Raw genomic sequence first — 20871 nt, 5'->3', positions numbered from 1 at the left:
TCAGAGATGCCCGGGACAGGCTTCCACAGCAAAGTGTCTGTAGCAGTGAGGTTGGGAAACTTGGTCCTCAGCTCTTATTTGTAATATCTCGTTTAATTCTCACAGCCCTGTTCTGTTTAACCCTCATGTTACAGAAGGGGAAACTGAAGCTCAGGTTGGTCACAGTTAGTAGAGAGTGGAGATGATGTTTGCCTGACTCCAAGGCTAGAGCCTTTGATCACTTACTCTTTATTTTGTTTTTTTTTTTTGTTTTGTTTTGTTTTTGAGACGGAGTCTCGCTCTGTCGCCCGGGCTGGAGTGCAGTGGCCGGATCTCAGCTCACTGCAAGCTCTGCCTCCCGGGTTTACGCCATTCTCCTGCCTCAGCCTCCTGAGTAGCTGGGACTACAGGCGCCTGCCACCTCGCCTGGCTAGTTTTTTTTGTATTTTTTAGTAGAGACGGGGTTTCACCATGTTAGCCAGGATGGTCTCGATCTCCTGACCTCGTGATCCGCCCATCTTCGCCTCCCAAAGTGCTGGGATTACAGGCTTGAGCCACCGCGCCTGGCCTGTTGTTTTTTTTTTTGAGACAGAGTCTCACTCTGTTGCCCAGGCTGGAGTGCAGTGGAGCGACCTCAGCTCACTGCCTCCTGGGTTCAAGGAATTCTGCCTCAGCCTCCCGAGTAACTGGGATTACAGGTGTGCGCTGCTACGCCTAGCTGGTTTTTGTATTTTTAATAGAGACAGGGTTTCACCATGTTGACCAGGCTGGTCTTGAACTCCTGACCTCAGGCGATCCACCCGCCTCGGCCTCCCAAAGTGCTGGGATTACAGGAGTGACCCACCACGCCCAGCCACTACTCTTTGTTTAGTGTCTTCCTTAGGCAGCACTTGTGGCTGTCACTCCAGAAGGCATCCCAAGGCCGGCAGTGCTGAGGGCCACTTGGCCGTGACATACGGGAGAACAGACGGGCAGGGGGCGGTGGAGAAAGGGCACTGGTGCTTTCTGTCTCCCAGGGCGGGGGCTGTCGGTTCCTGCGCTACAACTGTTCCATCCGAGCCCCGAGGAAGGGCTGGACCCTCATGCACCCTGGACGACTCACGCATTACCACGAGGGGCTCCCCACCACCAGGGGCACCCGCTACATCGCAGTCTCCTTCGTCGATCCCTAATTGACCAGGCCTGACCCTCTTGGACCTTTCTTCTTTGCTGACAACCACTGCCCAGCAGCCTCTGGGACCTCGGGGTCCCGGGGAACCCAGTCCAGCCTCCTGGCTCTTGACTTCCCATTGCTCTAGGAGCCACCAATCAGAGAGATTCAGAGAGATTCCTGTAGGCCAGAGACGGAACACACCTCCATGGCTGGGGCTCTCCGTGGTGCTCTGGACCCAGCCCCTGGAGACACTGTTCACTTTTACTGCTTTGTAGTGACTCGTCCTCTCCAACCTGTCTTCCTGAAAAACCAAGCCCCCCTTCCTCCGCCTCTTCCATGGGGTGAGACTTGAGCAGAACAGGGGCTTCTTCAAGTTGCCCAGAAAGACTCTGCGTGTGAGAAGCCACGGCCAGGCCTTCTCCCAGGCACAGCTGTTGCACCAGGGACTTCTGCTTCAAGTTTTGGGGTAAAGACGCCTGGATCAGACTCCAAGGGCCGCCCTGAGTTTGGGACTTCTGCCTCCGTGGCTGGTCATGAGAGCAAACTATAGTCCCCTGGAGACAGCGACTGCAGAGAACCTCTTGGGAGACAGAAGAGGCATCTGTTCACAGCTCAATCTTCTACTTGCCTGTGGGAGGGGAGTGACAGGTCCACACACCGTACTGGGTCACCCTGTCCTGGATGCCTCTGAAGAGAGGGACAGACCGTCAGAAACTGGAGAGTTTCTATTAAAGGTCATTTAAACCACTGAAGAGAAGATGCTCAGGGCGAGTGGGTGTGCGTGCATCTTGGTGTGAGTGTCTGCAGGGAGAGGTTTTAAGAGCCCTCTTTTTTTTTTTTTTTTTTTTTGAGAGAGAGTCTCGCTCTGTCTTCCAGGTTGGAGTGGAATGGTGCGATCCTGGCTTACTGCAACCCCCACCTCCCGGGTTCAAGTAATTCTCCTGCTTCAGCTTCCCAAGTAGCTGGGGTTACAGGCACCCATCACCACGCCTGGCTAATTTTTGTTTTTTTAGTACAGACAGGGTTTCACCAGGTTGGTCTGGCTGGTCTTGAACTCCTGACCTCAGGTGATCCACCCACCTTGGCCTCCCAAAGTGCTGGGATTACAGGCGTGAGCCACCGCGCCCAGCCAAGAGCCGTCTTTTTACAGCCTTTAAGAAAGGTCATGCTAGCTTCTCGGCTTCCCGAGTAGCTGGGATTATAGGCATGCCCCACCATGCCCGACACATTTTTGTAATTTTTGTAGAGACGGGGTTTCACCGTGTTGGCCAGGCCGGTCTCAAACTCCTGACCTCAGGTGATCCAGCCACCTCAGGATTACAGGTGTGAGCCATCCCACCCGACCTGAAAGTCTTTTAAAAGCCAGGCACAGTGGCTCATGCCTGTAATCCCAGCACTTTGGGAGGCCGAGGCAGGTGGATTACCTAAGATCAGGAGTTTGAGACCAGGCTGGCCAACGTGGCGAAATTCTGTCTCTACTAATAATACAAAAAAATTAGCTGGGTGTGGTGGCACATGCCTGTAATCCCAGCTACTCGGGAGGCTGAGGCAGGAGAATCGCTTGAACTCAGGTGGCAGAGGTTGCAATGAGCCGAGATCAGGCCACTGCACTCCAGTCTGGGCGACAGAGCAAGACTCCATCTCAATTAAAAAAAAATTGAGTCTTTTCATTTTCAAATTTGACTCATCATAAATTCAAACAGCACAAATCTTAATCTTTCTCTCATCCTTTCCCCGCAGCTGCTTCAGTTCCTCTCTCTGAAAGCCACCATGTCTCATCTGTTTTTTGAATATTCTTGAGCTGGTTCGTGCCGACATAAGCCTGTGTGTGTATTTGTGTATATTAGGGTTGTTTTTGTTTTTGAGATGGAGTCTTGCTCTGTCGCCCACGCTGGAGTGCAATGTCGCAATCTTGGCTAACTGCAACCTCTGCCGCCGAGGTTCAAACAATTCTCCTGCCTCAGCGTCATGACTAGCTGGGATTACGGGCACCCGCCACCACACCCAGCTAGTTTTTGTCTTTTTAGTAGAGACGGGGTTTCACCATGTTGGCCAGGATGGTCTCGAACTCCTGACCGCAGATGATCCACCTGCCTCAGCCTCCCAAAGTGCTGGGATTACAGGCGTGAACCACTGTGCCCGGCCTAGGGTTGTTTTTAACTGTTAACTTTTTTCTGATTACAAATGCATCTTCACCATGAAAAAGTCAAACAAAATGGGTAACATGGGGGGGCCGTATGCTGTGGCTCACGCCTGTAATCCCAGTACTTTGGGAGGCAGAGGTGGGTGGCTCACTTGAGGTCAGGAGTTCGAGAGCAGCCTGGCCAACATGGCAAAACCCCCATCTCTACAAAAAATACAAAAATTAGCCAGGTGTGGTGGCAGGTGCCTGTAATCCCAGCTACTTGGGAGGCTGAGCTGGGATAATGACTTGAACCTGGGAGGTGTAGGTTGCAGTGAGCCAAGATTGCACCACAACACTTCAACCTGGGGGACAGAACAAGAACCTGTCACCAAAAAAAAAAGTTATATGGACCGGGTGCTGTGGGAGGCCGAGATGGGAGGATCACTTGAGGCCAGGAATTCTCAACCAGCATGGCCAACGTGCAAAACCCCATCTCTACTAAAAATACAAAAATAAGGTGGGCTTTGTGGCACATGCCTGTAATCCCAACTACTCAGGAGGCTGCAGCAGGAGAATCGCTTGAACCTGGGAGGCAGAGGTTGTAGTGAGCTGAGATCATGCCACTGCACTCCAGCCTGGGTGACAGAGCAAGACTCTTGTCTAAAACAACAACAACAACAACAAGGTGAGGTAAGAAAGCTCTCCTGGAGTTGTACATCAATATATCAATGTGCTCTGCACCCATTCCCAATAACACTTAGCACTGCTAGGATAGTTTTGTGATCCAGAGGGTTGAAACGAGAATTCAGCCATCTCAATGAGAAACACATGTTGATGGGTTGAAACATATCTACAAACTGCGAGATTTCCTCTACTTGCCGGGCAAGTTTGCAGATGTGTTTCAGAGAGAGCCTAGCTGCTGGGCAGAGTACAAGACTAAATGCCTGGGAATGGATTCAGAGGCTCCTACAGCAGTCCAGGCAAGTGACCAGAGCCTAGACCAATGCTTGCAGGGAAGTTAAGGGAAGAGGAGGGAGTGGGCAGGAGAGATGTTTAGGAGAGAGAACACCCAGGCTTCCACCTGACTTGGGCAAGATTATGTTAAAGAAGGAAAAGGAAGGCTGGGCATGGTGGCTCACGCCTGTAGTCCCATTACTTTGGGAGGCCGAGGCAGGTGGATCACCTGAGGTCAGGAGTGAGACCAGCCTGGCCAACATGGTGAAACCCCATCTCTACTAAAAATACAAAAATTAGCCAGGCATGGTGGTGCACACCTGTCATCCCAGCTAGTGGGGAGACAGGTGGGAGAATTGCCTGAGGTGAAGGTTGCGGTGAGCCAGGATGGTGCCACTGCTCTCCAGTCTGGGCAACAGAGCGAGAGTGTCTCAAAAAAAAAAAAAAGGAAATGGAATTTATAGTTCCTGCCCTCAGAGAATGGAAGTGGAATTTCGAGTTCCTCCCTTAGGGAGTCCAGAGATTGTGGAGGAGGAAACAATCCGCCCCAGAACAAGGCAGCTAGCAACTGAGGCCCCAAGACATGCCACATCCCAGACAGGGCCCTGTCTGCATCCTGAGGCCAAGTCTGCGTGTGGCCCCACACACAGTCAGACCCGCGGGGCACTAGGCTACTCAGAGGGCAGTGTGGGCAGGACAGCTCCCTTTGGCCATCCTCACAGGAGACTGATAAACCAGTCAGTTCGATATCAGAGTACTGATTTGCCTCTTGAGGTTATTTGTGGCAATAAATTGAAGTTGTTCTACCATAGTTACACAGCAGCACCATCCCATAGAATTACAATTTGAGCCACAAATGCAAGCTACTTATGTAATTTTTGAAGGGGGCCTACCCCTCCACACCTGTGGGCTCTTCTCGTTAGGTGGAACGAGAGACTGGAGAAAAGAAATGAGACACAGAGACAAAGTATAGAGAAAGAAGAAGTGGGCCCAGGGGACCAGCACTCAGCATACAGAGGACCCACGCCGGCACCGGTCTCTGGTTCCCTTAGTATTTATTGATAATTATCTTTACCATTTTAAAGAAAAGGAAGTGGCAGGATAATAGGATCATTATAGGGAGAAAGTCAGCAGTAAGACATATGAATAAAGTTCTTTGTGACATGAATAAGTTTAAGGAAAAGTGCTGTGCCTTGATATGCATATGTAAACATCTCCATAAACCTTTTTAGTGCATAAAGAGCAGCATTGCGCTAGCAAGTCCCGCTTTTCGTCCTAAGGCGGTTTTCTCCTTTCTCAGTAAACGGAACGTACGATCAGGTTTTATATCGAGATGTTCCATTGCCCAGGGACGGGCAGGAGACAGATGCTTTTCTCTATCTCAACTGCCAACAACCGCCAAGAGGCCTTCTTTCCTCTTGTGCTAGTCCTCCTCAGCACAGACCCTTCATGGGTGTCAGGCTGGGGGACGATCAGGTCTTTCCCATCCCACGAGGCCATATTTCAGACTATCACATGGGGAGAAACCTTGGACAATACCTAGCTTTCCTAGGCAGAGGTCCCTGCGACCTTTGGCAGTGTGCATATTCCTGGGTACTTGAGATTAAGAGAATGGTGATGACTTTTAACCAGCAAGCTGCCTTCAGGCACTTGTTTAACAAAGCACACCCTGCACAGCCGCAAATCCTTTAAACCTTAAGTCACCATAGCACATGTCTCTTGCAAGGACAAGGTTGGGGGTAGGCAGCATCTCAAATACAGAACAAAATGGAGTCTCTTATGTCTACTACTTTCTATATAGACACAGTAACAGGCTGATCTCTCTTTCTTTTCCCTACAATTTTACATTTTCTAGTAGCCACATTTTTAAAAGTAAAAAGAAACAGGTGCAATTAATCTTAGTAATGTATTTAACCCAAATGATCCAAAATATTATCACTTCAACATGTAATCAGCATATAAATATTAATGAGCTAATAGCCCTGCACTGGGGCAGGTACCCGTAACCCAGCATTTTGGGAAGCTGAGGCAGGAGAAGATTGCTTGACTCCAGGAGTCCAGGAGTTCAGGAGACCAGCCTGGGTAACAAAGTGAAATGCTTACCTATGTCTACAAAAAATAAATATTAGGCATGGCTGCAGCGTCTGTGCTCCCAGCTACTCGGGAGGCTGAGTGAGGTGGGAGGATTACTTGAGCCCAGGAGTTCGAGGCTGCAGTGAGCCGTGATTGCATCACTGCACTAGAGCCTAAGTGACAGAGTGAGACTCTGGCTCAAAAATATATATTTTTTCTTTTTTTGAGACGGAGTCTCTGTTGCCCAGGCTGGAGTGCAGTGGCACGATCTCGGCTCACTGCAACCTCCGCCCCCCCCCGTGTTCAAGCCATTCTCCTGCCTCTTCCTCCCGAGTGCACTATCACACCTGGCTAATTTTTGTATTTTTAGTACAGACGGGGTTTCACCGTGTTGGCCAGGCTGGTCTTGAACTCCTGACCTCAAGCGATCCACCCGCCTTGCCCTGCCCTCCCAAAGTGCTGGAATTACAGGCATAAGCCACCACGCGCGGTCGATATATTTTTTTCCTAAAAATTGAGATAGTTTAACAGTCTTTTTTGTTCTAAGTCTTTTTTTTTTTTTTTTGTTTGAGACGGAGTCTCGCTCTGTCACCCAGGCTGGAGTGCAGTGGCCGGATCTCAGCTCACTGCAAGCTCTGCCTCCCGGGTTCACGCCATTCTCCTGCCTCAGCCTCCTGAGTAGCTGGGACTACAGGCGCCCGCCACCTCGCCCGGCTAGTTTTTTGTATTTTTTAGTAGAGACGGGGTTTCACCGTGTTAGCCAGGATGGTCTCGATCTCCTGACCTCGTGATCCGCCCGTCTCGGCCTCCCAGAGTGCTGGGATTACAGGCTTGAGCCACCGCGCCCGGCCTGTTCTAAGTCTTATAGCGCATCTCCGTTTGCACTGGCTCCGGACTCGACAGCCACATGTGGCTAGTGACTACTGTTCTGGCGCGCTCAGGCTTAGAGCCTTCCCTGTGGAGGCCAAGTCCTGCAGGGGACCTGTTTGCTGCGGTTTCCTAGTGTCTGGCGCATCACTGGGGCCCGGTGATCTGGGTAACCATGTGAGCTTGGGTAACCTCCCCTCTCCGTCTCCTGGGACTGCTGTGGAGATTAAACACAGCGGTGGATGTTAGAGAGGCAGTTCAGTCACTAGCATTGATTCGCCGTTGTTGCTGCTGTTCTTTGCTCAAAGGCGACTGAAGGGCAGCAGGCCCAAGCTCGCTTCTGTCTGCCCGATGAGTCACTTCACCCTAGGCCTGGCCCTCTAGAGAGCACTCCTCTAAGATTACAGAATGCAAATCTGGATTCCAGAGCTGGCAGAGGCCCCAAGGTCAGGCTCTAGGACAACCGGCGAAAGAGCGGGAACCTCTACTCCACGCCCTTGGTTTTTCAAAGCCCCTCGACAGGTTGAGGCTCCGCCCCGCTCTGCCCCGCCCCCCAGCTCCGGCCGACGCCCACCGGAACTACAGCCCCCATGATGCAGCGGTAGTCCGAGCCGCTGCGTCATCGGCTTGGGACGCGCCGGCGGAGGCGTGGCGCGCTGAGGCTAGGCTCCAAGTGCGAGTCGCGAGGCCGCAGGGGCGTAAGGAGTAGGCGGGGCGAGCCGTCTGGGCTCAGGGTCCACCAGCTCACCCGGTCGAGGGGCAATCCTGAGGCGACTGGTGACGCGCGCGTCCCTTTCCCTCCTCCCGGCTCCCCCCGCGGTGGCGCTTGCTGGTGACGTAGTGAGTGTGATGGCCACCGCGAGGCCGGGAAGGTGAAGGTGAGAGGGCGAGCAAGCCGGGGTGGCGGGGACTGGCCCGGCACGGCCGGGCAAGTCCTGAGCAGCTCGGCGTGGGCCGACGGGATTCTGGGGCCACGGGGCTCTGGGATGCAGTCAAGCGGGGGTCCCCACTCTCCGGCCTCGCCGCAGGCCCGGAGAGGAGGGGGCGGGCCACGGGACCTGGGACGGGGAGGTGGGCTCCCCTGTAGCGTCTCATTGTCCCGCCTTTCCACCCTTCATGGCAACGTTCTACCCCTGCCCCTTTTCTATTTTTCATCCAGTCTTCGTTTTGCCAGCATTTACTCAGCACCTGATAGGTGTCCACGTTCACCGCGGGAGCGCCCTGCCCTCCCCACTTTGGACACTTACTGCCCTCTCGTTCAACCTTGTTTACTTGTATGACTTCTCACCGGACTCTAAGGCCCTGGAGGGCAGGACTATTTCTTATCCATTCCTAACGTGGCGCCTGACACACATACAGAAGGCACACAGAAAATGTTGAATAAATAGCTGTTTAGACGCACGAAGGCAGAACTGCCCGTTACCCCCTCTCGTACTCCTTCATTGCCCTCTTTCTTTAAATTCTCAATCATCTCTCTCTCTCCTACCCAGAAAAAAGCTCTGTTTATCCGCCTCTGGTGTCCCAAGGTTTGGGGCTTGGGGGAGGAAGGCAGCTCAATGTAGTTAAAAAAAGGAAGGAGGCCGGTCGGATAACACCTGTAATCCCAGCACTTTGGAAGGCGGAGGGGGGGTGGATCACCTGCGGTCAGGAGTTTGAGACCAGCCTGGTCAACATGGTGAAACCCCGTCTGTACTAAAAACAAAAATTAGCCGGGCTTGCTGGCACACGCCTGTAATCCCGGCTACTCAGGAGGCTGAGGCAGGAGAATCGCTTGAACCCGGGAAGCGGAGGTTGAGCTGAGATCGCACCACTGCACTCCAGGAGCTTTGGAGTCAAAGGGAGCTAATATTTCAAATCCCAGCTTAGACAATGGACTAACAGTCTATAAATCTTCAAGTATTCCAGCCCTCTGTTTGCCCCATAGAGTTGAGAATTAAGTGAGATACTTTACAGTAGCTGAACACGTTGGCTTTCAGTCAGTTCTTCTGTTGCTCAGTAGTCAGCTGTTCCCCAATCCTCAAGCCCAGTTTTTTTCCTGGTTTTGCTCTGTCCTGCTCTCCCCTCTCTAGATGTACCTTTCCCAGGGCTCCTGCAGGGACCTCCCTGGTACCTCAAACCCGCACATGGCAGAACACATGTTTGTGCACAGCCAGGATTGGTCCCACACCTCTGCGTTTTTTCCCCCCAGGGCACTTCCTCACATGCCAGTGCAACTCCACAATACCTCAATGAGTAAGCTTCCCTCAGGGATGAGTTTGTTTGGCTTGAAACCTGATTAGACATGTTTTGTACACCAGTGTTTTTTTTGGGGGGGAGGACACCTGATCTATCTCCCTTTTCTTTTCTAATAAGTCAGGACTGGTGGAGTCAACACAAGTCAATCAATAACCAACCTCAACCTGAGACAAGACAGAAGAGAACTCAGAATCTTTTTGTCTTTTGGACTCCAGCCATGTCCATGATGCCTGCATTGTGAAGATCTCTCACCATCCAAAAAAGTGAGTAGTAGCTGTGACTTCTGGCACCCTGGATTTGAGTTGCGTGGACAGGGGCGTGCTCTCCTGGACCTCTGGTGGCAAGTCTCTTGGATGGCTTCCTCTTTGTGTAGAGCCACAGCTTTCTAACTTCTGTTGAAAAACTGTTGTATCTCTTTTCTACTTCCTGTGAAAGATTTCGCTGGTTGCTTAGAGAGCCTGTTTAAAAGTTGACAGTTCAGGAAGTGGCTGGGATCTCTTGGGCTCCCTGAATAATTAGTCTCTGGTTCCCTCATTTGGTCTTCTCTGCAGTGCTGGCTCTTCCCCGTCTCTGCCCAGCACAGATTGGCTCCTTGTCACTGCTCTTCTAAGATTCTGCTCTGTCCCCTTTACCCTGTATACTCTTTTGTTTCGATTTCTCAGCTTCTCCTCTTTTCCAGTTGTGCCAGCAGACGATCTGTGGATCCATTTTATTTTCCCTGCTAGGAGTTGCTGTACATAACACTGGTCAGGAGGTGGTGTGGATTCAGGGACTGTGCTTGGGATCCAAACACACCTTGCAGTGAATTTTGCTACTGTTGTCTCTACTCCCGAGATACCTAATACTCCTTGACTGATAGCCTAGGTTGAGGCAAAACTTTTGACCACCTTGGAGGGCTAATAGCAGTTTCCATTTAGAACTAGGTTCATTTCTGGTCTTAGGTTACTATTTGTCAATACTGTGCCCCTGGCACTTTTTGGGGGTGGGGGTGAGAGAGTACCAGAAAGAATGGGCCTTTCCCTAAAATGTGATCCTCGGGATTTTATTTTATTTTATTTTTGAGATGGAGTCTTGCTCTGTTGCCCAGGCTGGAGTGCAGTGACACAGTCTCGGCTCACTGCAAGCTCCACCTCCCGGGTTCACGCTTCTTCTGCCTCAGCCTCCCGAGTAGCTGGGACTACAGGCGCCCGCCACCACGCCCAGCTAATTTTTTGTATTTTTAGTGGAAACAGGGTTTCACTGTGTTAGCCCGGATGGTCTTGATCTCCTGACCTCGTGATCCGCCCACCTTGGCCTCCCAAAGTGCTGGGATTACAGGCGTGAGCTGCCGCACCTGGCCCGGGATTTTAAAAGCTATTACACAGAAGGGTTTTTTAATTGAATATATTTGTGAAATGCTGAATTCAATGCAGTTAAACTAGTGTCTTTACAACAAGCCTTCCTTCGCAAACTCTTTGCTGTGCTCGTGTGCTCCACTGAGGGGAATAGTAGCATATGGTGTTTTACAAGCTGATTCTACTATTGAAGCTTCTTTAGATGGAATATTGGGTGCGAGTAGAGTTCTGTGGACCACACTTTGGGAAGTACTGCCGGAGACTATCCAAAACAGGAATCTCCAGAGCACTTATGAGGCAGTCACAGCTTGAGGTGTGACGCTTAGTGTGTAACTGATACTGGAGCCAGGCTCTCAGGCTATGCTTGTGGGATGGTCCCCACGTGCCTGTGGCAAGCTCTGTGGTGAAGCAGAGATTATCAAGGCTTTCCAGAGGAGGAGCAGGAACCCAGCTGCCCCACATCACTCCGGAGGAGTAGGGAGTCAGCGTTCAAAGCCTTGAGATAATTGGGGGACACAGGATGTGATAAAAACCGGGTCTGTGGTGTCGTTTGTTCTCTATGAGGCATCAGAGGAGGCTTCATGCAGGGAGTGACACTTGAGTTGGGTGTAGAAGGACAGTAGGAGTATGCCAAATGGGTGGAAAAGGAAGGAGGACTCCAGGCAGAAAGCAGCTCATGCAACACAAATGTGGACTCTCAGCTTGCAAGTTAGCAGAGCCAGATAAATGAGGCAGAGTTTGGAGAGGTTGATGGTAGGTTTTACGCCAGGGGTTTGGAGGCAGCTACAGGCTGGTTATTGGTGAGAGCAGGGAGGCTCCTGGATCGGCTGAGCTCCCAGCAGACCTTGTAACCTGGAGCTCCCAAGCTTCTACTGGTGTACACGCTGTTGAGTCTTGCAGTTAGTGAGCACTAATGCTTTTGGTTTTATATCCCCTGGGCTTGCAAACATTGACCAGAACTTAAAGGCATCTGCTTCTGATAGTGGGGAACTTGCTTCCTGCAGCAAGTCACTTCTGGAGTGGGGTATCGCTGATCCTTCCCCAGCTGACCTATGTATTTGATCTCCGTGGTAGCGGGTAAGGGAGTGGTGTGTGTGGGGTGAGTTGGCGGAATTACCTCTACCCTGCCTGAAGTCTGGGTGTTCATGGAGAGTCTTGTGATCTTGCTGGTAGAGTTTGTTGTTACTGCTTTATAACATGTAAAGCTGCTTTTCGCTCTTACTGTGTGTGAAGCACGTTGCTTGCATCATCAGCTTTAGTCTTCTCACAGTTGAGATGGTATTGTGGTGTTAGGATATGGGTTTCATCCACGGACCCAGGCCTGTAACTCCTATCTATAGCCCTTGTTTTGGTTTTGTGTTATAATGTTAGATGTGGTAGGCCTCTGACCTTCTTCGGCTCTCCTTCCACCCTATTCTTTCCCCACCTTTCTGATTGTGGGCCTTAAAACCCTCCCCTGAGAGTGTTGGATCCTGTATCCTGGGGGAAGGAATGCTGATGTCATGAAGCTTCCATAAAAATCCAAGAGAACAGAGTTCAGGGAGCTTACAAATAGCTGAACACGCGGAGGTTCCTGGAGAGAGGCCTGCTTAGGGAGGGCACAGAAGCTACACGCCTCTTCCCCCGTACCTCCCCCTAAGCGTTTCTTTATCTGTATCCTTTGCGATAGCCGTCATAACCCAGTAAACATAAGTAAGTGTTTCCCTGGGTTAGGTAAGCTGCTCCATCAAATTAGTCGAACTCAAAGAGGGGGTCATGGGAACCCCAGCCTAAAGCCAGTCAGTCAGAAGTTCTGGAGGCCCAGACTTGTGACTGGTATGTTTGAGGCATGATGGTGGAGAGGTGGGGCAGTCCTGGGGACTGAGCCCTCAACCCGTGGGATCTGACACTCTTTCTGGGTAGACAGTGTGGGAACTGAGGGAGAGGACACCCAGCTGGTGTCCTCTGCTTGGTGTGGGGAAGGAACCCCCTCACATTTGGTCACAGAAGTCTCTTGTGTTGATTATGGTGTGAGAGTAGAGAAAAAAGACAGTTTGAGACAGTTTTTCTCTCCAATAGGTGTCTTGTTTGTTGTACACATGAAGAAACCAAGGTTCTGTGATGAAATAACTTGCTTAAGTTTAAGCAACCCAGAAATAATATAGTCACAATTTGAACCTGGCTCTGCCTGATTACAAAACCTGTCATAGGTAGTACTATATCATGCCCCATCCCTGATCCCTTTTTTTTCTTTTTTCTTTTTCTTTTTTTTTAAGAGAGAGACTCTTGCTCTGTCGCCCAGGCTGGAGCACAGTGGTGAGATCTTAGCTCACTGCAACTTCTACCTCCCAGGTTCAAGTGGTTCTCCTGCCTTGGCCTCTGGAGTGGCTGGGACTACAGGCATGCGCCACCACACCCAGCTAATTTTTTGTATTTTTAGTAGAGATGGGGTTTCACCATGTTGGCCAGGCTGCTCTTGAACTCCTGACCTTAGGTGAGCTGCCTGCCTCGGCTTCCCAAAGTGCTGGAATTACAGACATGAGCCACGGTGCCTGGCCCCTGATCTCTTTTCTTTTCCTTTTGGGTGGCTTTCCTCTTGTGCCTGTCACATCCCGTCTTTCTCGAACAGTCTGATCTGTCAGGCCATGGCAAGCCTGATTTCAGTGCACTTTTCCTTTGCTGCTTTGGAAGAGTGAGAGTAGCATTTTCTTTGCAGTTTCCTTTCTCAGAGCTGTACTGTCTTTAAACCCTGCACATATGGCTTCCATGCTGAGAAAACGTCTCTCATAGCTGTGGCGTGATGCTGAGGAGGAATGTAGAAACGGAGGTGGGGTCACTTCCTTCCCTCATCTCCAGAGGAATCATTAACATTGCACAAGAACTTGTTGGTTTGGGCACACATGTGGGTCCCTTTCCCACTTTGGGTCGGTCTGTCTTCTGCCCACTCTTCGGGATGATTAGTTCCTAAACGTCCGTTTTGGCATTTGGTCTTCATGTACCTCTTCTGGGTGTTCTTTCTGCTTTTCAGGACCTTCTGCAATGTACTTTGGTCCCATTTGGAAGTTTCTCGTGTGCTTGCTCGGGAGCAACACCTCATTTCCCATCTAGAGAGAGTGAGCTTTCTGCTGGGTGGAGAACTGAGGGCCCTAAGACTAGGGTGGCTGGGGAGGCAGTGACAGACCCAGGTACAGTCAGCTGTGCACATGCCCCCTCATCCAGGAGGGCCTTTGCCCTTTGACTTTCTAGGATCGGTGGGCTCTGCTCAAGAAGTACCTTTCGCCATGGTGGGAACTCTGAGGCACCTGACCACTTTTGGGGTCAGAATTCCCAGTCTTACCCTGGGCACTACCTTCTGGTGTGTCTGCCTCTTTTTGAGCCTTTTTTTTTTTTTTTTTTTTTTTGGAGATAGTCTTGCTCAGTTGCTCAGGCTGGAGTGCAATGGCGTGATCTTAGCTCACTGCAACTTCCACCTCCTGGGTTCAAGCAATTCTCGTGCCTCGACCTCCCGAGTAGCTGGTATTACAGGTGCCTGCCACCATTCCTGGCTAATTTTTGTATTTGTAGTCGAGGTGGGGTTTCACCATGTTGGTCAGGCTGGTCTTGAACTCCCGACCTCAAATGATTCACCCACCTCATCCTCCCAAAGTGCTGGGATTACAGGCATGAGCCACTGCGCCCAGGCCCAACATTTCTGAGCCACCGTGCCTGGCCCAACACTTTGTTTATTATAAGTTTTTTTTTTTTTTTTTTTTTTTTTTTTGAGACAGAGTCTCACTGTGTCACCCAGGCTGGAGTGCAGTGGTGCAATCTCAGCTCACTACAACCTCCACCTCCTAGGTTCAAGCGATTCTTCTGTCTCACTCAGCCTCCTGTGTAGCAAGGATTACGGGCACGTGCCACCACACCCGGCTAATTTTTGTATTTTTTGTAGAGACAGAGCTTCACCATGTTGGCCAGGCTGGGCTTAAAGTCCTGACCTCAAGTGATCCACCTGCTTCAGCCTCCCAAAGTGCTGGGATTACAGGTGTGAGCCACTGCACCCGGCCATATTATCACAGTCTATTTTTGTGTGACTATCTCTCTTGCTCTCACTCAATCCCACACATCTTTGTAGCTTATCTTTTCATATAAGAATAACATTTTAGAGGTCATGAGACTTGACTCCAAAGTCCTAGAGGTCTTTGGTCAAAGGTCAAAAGAGGTGGGGCATAGTGGGAGGGCTGGGCTGGGAGGGCTCTGCCTCCCAGGTTCAAGCAATTCTGTACTTCAGCTTCCCAAGTAACTGGGATTATAGATGGCCGCCACCACACCCAGCTAAATTTTTTTGTATTTTTAGTAGAAACGGGGTTTCATCATGTTGGCCAGGCTGGTCTTGAACTCCTGACCTTATGATCCACCTGTCTCAGCCTCCCAAAGTGCTGGGATTACAGGCATGATCCACCATGCCCGGCTGGTTTTTTTTTCTTTTTTTTTAAAATAGAGATGGGATCCTATGTTGCCTAGGCTGGTCTCAAACTCCTAAGTTCAAGCGATCTGCCTGCCTTGGCCTCTCCAAGTGCTGGGATTACAGGTATAAGGCACTGAACCCGCCCCCTAACCAATAGTGTTTTTATGTGGTCTTGCTCTGTCTCCCAGGCTAGAGTGCAGTGGACCAACCATAGGTCACTACAGCCCAAACTTCTGGGCTCAAGTGACCCTCCTGCCTCAGACTCCCAAGTAGCTAGGACTACAGATGTATGCCACTGTGTCAGGCTAATTTTATTTTATTTTATTTCATGTTTTGAGACAAAGTTTCACCCTGTCACCCAGGCTGGAGTACAATGGCGTGATCTCAGTTCATTGCAGCCTCCATCTCCCAGGTTCAAGCGATTCTTCTGCCTCAGTCTCCTGAGTAGCTGGGATTATAGGTGTGTGCCACCAGGCCTGGCTAATTACTGTATTTTTAGTAGAGATGGGGTTTCACCATGTTGGCCAGGCTGGTCTTGAACTCCTGACCTCAGGTGATCCACATGCCTCGGCCTCCCAAAGTTCTGAGAAACCGGGGTGAGCCACCGCACCCAACCTGAGACACTGTTCTTATCTCACCATCCTTTGTTCTAGTCCTGGAGGTTGCAGTGACCTGAGATCCCCATATTCTTGATTGTCCCCCAAGCATTCCACCATCCCTCCAGCAGGATGTCCCGAGGTAGGTGTTGCTGGGTTCGCTCACATTGGCTTCTCTTGCAGCGCAATGTCCCTGCTCTTCTCTCGATGCAACTCTATCGTCACAGTCAAGAAAGATAAAAGACACATGGCTGAGGTGAATGCTTCCCCACTCAAGCACTTTGTCACTGCCAAGAAGAAGATCAATGGCATTTTTGAGCAGCTGGGGGCCTACATCCAGGAGAGTGCCACCTTCCTTGAAGGTAAGGGGGCACCTGCTCAGCCAGGCCCACTCTTACCTGTTTAGATATTTAGCTAGTGGGATTTGTGGGTGGGGAAGTATAGCTCTGCTCCTAGGGAACTCATGCCCAGATAGCCTCAAAAATGCTCTGCTCTTGAAATCATGTGGAATTGGAGTCTGGGGAAATTAGGCCAGGAAGACAAGGGAACTGCCATTTAGTAATTACTTTAGAAGTCCACAGGTTTCGTTTCATTTAGTCGTGAAAGATAGGTGAATCTTACCCCATCTACAAGGCAAGCAAATTGAGGTTTGAGAGTTGTTGGATACCTTGTAAGTAATAGATCAGGGCTTTACCCAGGTGTCTCAAACTCCAGAGCCCACGTGTTTTCCTTTGCCTAGTTCTGGCTGCCATTAATACCAGGCACTGTTTGGGTGTCAGTGATCCCTGACCGGGGCGCCCTCTCTTTTATATTTTTAGATTGGTGACAGAACTATAGGAAACTCGTGTCACCTGTGCCTTTTCTACTAGTTACTAATTTGAGCCCAACCTCTAGTTCCTTGTCTATCAGCAGAGAAGGATTGGTTCCCAGGGCCCCGCTCGTCTGAGTGACAACTCCAGCGCTTGCTTCCTCAGGCTCCCTCTTTAGAAGGGCACTTTGGCGCCAGGTCCTGAGATTGTCTGTGGAGACCCAGTAGCTGAGTCTTACCTGCCCTTGGTTTCCTCACTTGTGAAAGGGGGACTCAGGTGTGAACAGTGGTTTCAGATTCTAGTCTGCAGAACCCTAGACGTTCAGTGGTGGTGCTTCCGGGGTTGGCCCCTGGCTCAGGGGGGCCACCTTCTTTCCATTCTGCTTTCAATGAGAGCAGCTTGGCTTCTCGTTGTTTTACACGCCAGGCTGCTACACGACGCTCCCTTTGAAGAAAGAGACTGTCCAATTTCATGCCCTCATCTGTGCCCTGCCCTTTGCATGGCACTCGATGTACAGAAGGTGTTTCCTAAATACTTGTTGAACTAAAATCTGAATTTTAAAGTAGTATGATTGGTAGTTGAAATAATCCCAACTCATTGCCTGTTTATCAGTGGCTGTGGTGTGCCAGCCCTGTGCCAGGTGCTGGGCATGCAGAGATGGGGTAGATCAGGCCGCTGTCCTCTGGGAGCCCAGAGTAACCCTCTTGGAAGCTCTGAGTCACCTACTCCGATGACGTTGTGGACAGACACATGCTTAATGCAGATGTTTATGTGATGCATGCTTTGATTTCTCTCTGTGTGAAAACATGAGGCCTCCCTGTTGTTTAAATGGAAGGGAAAGAGCTGGAGTGATCCTGAGCTGTGTTGGGTCAGGGAGGGAATGGTTCCTGCCTGGGGACTGTTTCTAACGGGCAGGTAACAAGAGCTTGTCGGCCTGCTGGCTCTCACTTTTAAGTGTAGTCACATGCTTGAGAACCAGCTTCCTCTGAGGGACATTCCAAAGGCCATGCCCAGTTGCCCATATAAGGGAGGAATATTGATGCATCTGGGGCAGAGGTGACCGGTGGACATTGCGGGCGGGGAGATGGGGGTGTTGTTGACTTGGTCACTTCCTTTCATGGCGCTGCCTGCGGGGAAACTCACTGGGCGGGCCCTCGTCATGCTTCACATGCTTTGGGAGTGTTCTCAGGGCTGGGGCCTGTCAGCCTCGTAGTTCCCAGGAGTGTGCAGGGGGGCTAAACACCTGGCTGTGTTCCAGCCTGTCTGGTGCGAGTCCTAGACAGGACAGTGGTGGGATCTCACTCAGTTGCTCCTGTATGGAGTAATTTGGTGGCCATCTTCCCGTTAAGGGCACTGGAAAAAAGCAGTGCCGTGATCTAAAGGTCTGCTCACGTAGCAAACATTTGTGCACCTGCTGGGTGCTGGGATCAGATAGCGTGGCCCTCATGAGGTCGATGACACAGACAGGTGAGCTGGACAGTTAACTTATGGTGAGGTGAGAGCTGAGATGGGAGAAGTGCAGGGTGCTGGGGCACAAAGAGAAGGGGTCCAGGGTCCTGACTCAGGTTGGAGGGGTGGTCAGAGAAGGCTTCCTGGGGGCAGTGCTGTCTAAGCTAGACTCGAGGTCAAGTGAGAATGAGTCAAGCTGCCCCAAGGCAGTGTAGTGTGTCAGTTCTTCAGAGAGTGGGAAGGGGTTTGGGCAGCAGGGAGCAGAGCCGGAGTGCCGAGGAAGCTGGTGAGTTTGGGGATACGGTGAGGGAGGACTGTGAGGCAGCGAGTGGCAAGAGGCCAACAGGGCCAGGGCAGGGAGGGCCTCGAGAAGTGACACAGAGTGGTTAAGAGCCTGGACTCCAGAGCCAGGCTGCCTAATTCAAATCCTAGCTCTGCCTTTTACTAACTCTGGAGCCACGTTAATAAAGAGGACCAAAGGAGAGAAAGAATTTGAAAAGTGAAAGGAACAGTGCCTTGCATGTGGTAAGAACTTCGTGAATATTTGTTAAGAAAAAATAAACAAGGATGGCAGTTAACTTTCAGGTATTTGTCTTATACCAGCCGCCATTGACAGCATTTGTATTTTAATTCATTTGATCCTCACAGTGGTCTCATGAAGTAGATATTGTCATTATCTCCATTTTGTGCCTAAGGATACTAAGACCCAGAAAGGTTCTTTTGCTTGAGGCCACAGAGCTAGAAAGTGGTAAGAACCAGCTTCAAAACCAGGCAGTGTTGCTCCTGAGCCATGTTCTTAACCACCACACCGTGGGGCCACCATAAAGGATCTGGAACTCAGCCTGTCGGCTGCAGGGAGCCAGAGGTGGACTCATTTAGGGTAAGCAGGGCGTTGCTCTGGCCCTTCCAGACTTATGACTCTGGAACTCCTCTGACCATGTGGTGACCCATGTTCCATCCTCACCTCCAGACACCTACAGGAATGCAGAACTGGACCCCGTTACCACAGAAGAACAGGTTCTGGACGTCAAAGGTTACCTATCCAAAGTGAGAGGCATCAGCGAGGTGCTGGCTCGGCGGCACATGAAAGTGGCTTTTTTTGGCCGGTATGTCCTTGTGGCACCCACCCTTTCTTTCTTCCTGGTTAGGAGGGAGGGAGGCACTTTGTGCAAGCCCACAGAACGTTCCAGGGCCGGGACACGCTTCAAAATTCATTGCTTTCCTTTTAATTTATATTTTATTTATTTGATTTTTGAGACAAGGTTCTCTGTCACCCAGGCTGGAAGCTCGTTACAGCCTTGACCTCCCTGGGTTCAGGTGATCCTCCCATCTGAACCTCCTGAGTAGCTGGGACTGCAGGTGCACGCCATCAAGCCTGACTACTTTTTTTATTTTCTGATTGTGGTTAAAAGGATCTAATATAAAATTTACCCCCTTAACCATTTTAAGCATATAGTTCACTAGTAGGTATATTTGCAACCAGTCTCCAGAGCTTTTTCATCTTGCAAAATTGAAGCTTGTATTATACCCATTAAACAATAACTCCCTGTCCCCACATGTCCCTCGCCCTGGCCACCACCATTCTACTTTCTGTCCCAATGAATTTGACTATTCTAGGTATCTCACGTAAGTGGAATCATACAGTACTTGTTTTTTTTTTTTTTTCTCCATTCATAAAACTTATTCCACTTACGTGAATTTAATATCCATGTTCTTAACAATTATGCTTGTATTGTTCATGAAAATTTCATAAGACATTAAACAAAGCTAGCCATCATCTCAAGTTATTTCCCTGTTAACTATTTTTACAGCACATGCATGTTAGGCAAGCATCAAAAAAAAAAAAAAAATCACAAAAGCATAAAACCTAAAAATAAGTTAAATACATTTTTTTTTGTTTTATTTTAGTGCTATGCTTGTTGATATACATGAAGTAATGAATATCAAGCAATTCATTTTTATTGCATCTTTACTTTTACATTTGTTCTTAGGTTGCCTAAAGCATTTTAAATACAAATAAAATGAGTGTAGCAAAAATAATGAAAGCTAACAGCAGATAACTTTACAAATAATGAAATGTGAACCGTTTCTGCCCTTATCCAGAGTAAAATGGGTCACAGCTTTGTCTAAAGGAACGCTTCCACAGCGGTAGTCAAAGGTGTGCACATTGAGATTGAGTATTCCACAGATACACATGGTTTAACATGTGATATCCATGGGGTATCTGTTTCTACCACAGCCTTGTAAGTGCCCCAAACCTTAAGGTATCCACAGTTACTACTCCTGTGACTGGAACCAGTGATCCTTTTTATTCCCCACCAGGACAAACCAATATGTAGGCAGTTTTCTTTGCTTTGACATGGAAGCAATTTTAACACTGGCCTTTGTGAAGCCACAATGTACCCAAAGTACTATGCCAAACATTTATAACTGGTATAATGGCCAGGTGTGGCGGCTCACGCCTGTAATCCCAGCACTTTGGGAGGCTGAGGCAGGTGGATCACAAGGTCAGGAGATCAAGACCATCCTGGCTAATGGTGAAACCCCGTCTCTACTAAAAATCCAAAAAAATTACCCAGGCATGGTGGCGGGTGCCTGTAGTCCCAGCTACTTGGGAGGCTGAGGCAGGAGAACGGCATGAACCCAGGAGGCAGAGGTTGCAGTGAGCCGAGATCATGCTATTGTACTCCAGCCTGGGCAACAGAGCGAGACTCCATCTCAAAGAAAAAAAAACAAATGTGTGTGTGTGTGTATATATATATGTATATATATATACACACACACACACACACACATCTAATACAGGAAAAAAGACATCTAGACAGATTGTATGCTAGGCACCTAGTGGTAGCCTGGGGAATAGGCACTGTG

At 49.9% G+C, this 20871-nt stretch overlaps 2 protein-coding genes across 9 annotated transcripts in view; both read left to right on the top strand.

The window, feature by feature from the left end:
- PLOD1 (procollagen-lysine,2-oxoglutarate 5-dioxygenase 1) overlaps positions 1 to 1884 on the top strand; it is a 43565-nt gene extending 41681 nt beyond the window's left edge. The window contains exon 19 of the mRNA XM_030942704.1: positions 996 to 1884. Within this exon, the coding sequence (XP_030798564.1) occupies positions 996 to 1151 (156 nt within the window). The 3' untranslated portion in view covers positions 1152 to 1884. The remainder of the gene's footprint in view (positions 1 to 995) is intronic.
- Positions 1885 to 7741: 5857 nt separating this feature from the next.
- The window catches only part of MFN2 (mitofusin 2), a 31411-nt gene continuing 18281 nt past the window's right edge, over positions 7742 to 20871 (top strand). Inside the window, exons 1-5 of one of the 8 annotated variants that reach the window (XM_030941977.1) lie at positions 7852 to 8029; positions 9340 to 9383; positions 9504 to 9649; positions 15926 to 16104; positions 18971 to 19106. In XM_030941977.1, the coding sequence (XP_030797837.1) occupies positions 15930 to 16104; positions 18971 to 19106 (311 nt within the window). In that variant the 5' untranslated portion in view covers positions 7852 to 8029; positions 9340 to 9383; positions 9504 to 9649; positions 15926 to 15929. Of the gene's footprint in view, positions 8030 to 9339; positions 9384 to 9503; positions 9650 to 11286; positions 11474 to 11778; positions 11798 to 15925; positions 16105 to 18171; positions 18287 to 18781; positions 18881 to 18970; positions 19107 to 20871 lie in introns of those variants that run through there. The other 7 variants (XM_030941975.1, XM_030941976.1, XM_030941978.1 and 4 more) reach the window with 7 other exon arrangements.

This window comes from Rhinopithecus roxellana, chromosome 12 (assembly GCF_007565055.1).
Source record: "Rhinopithecus roxellana isolate Shanxi Qingling chromosome 12, ASM756505v1, whole genome shotgun sequence".
Classification (NCBI taxonomy): domain Eukaryota; kingdom Metazoa; phylum Chordata; class Mammalia; order Primates; family Cercopithecidae; genus Rhinopithecus; species Rhinopithecus roxellana.
The sequence above is the reverse complement of the archived record's forward strand: the minus strand, read 5'-3'. Positions and strand labels throughout refer to the sequence as shown.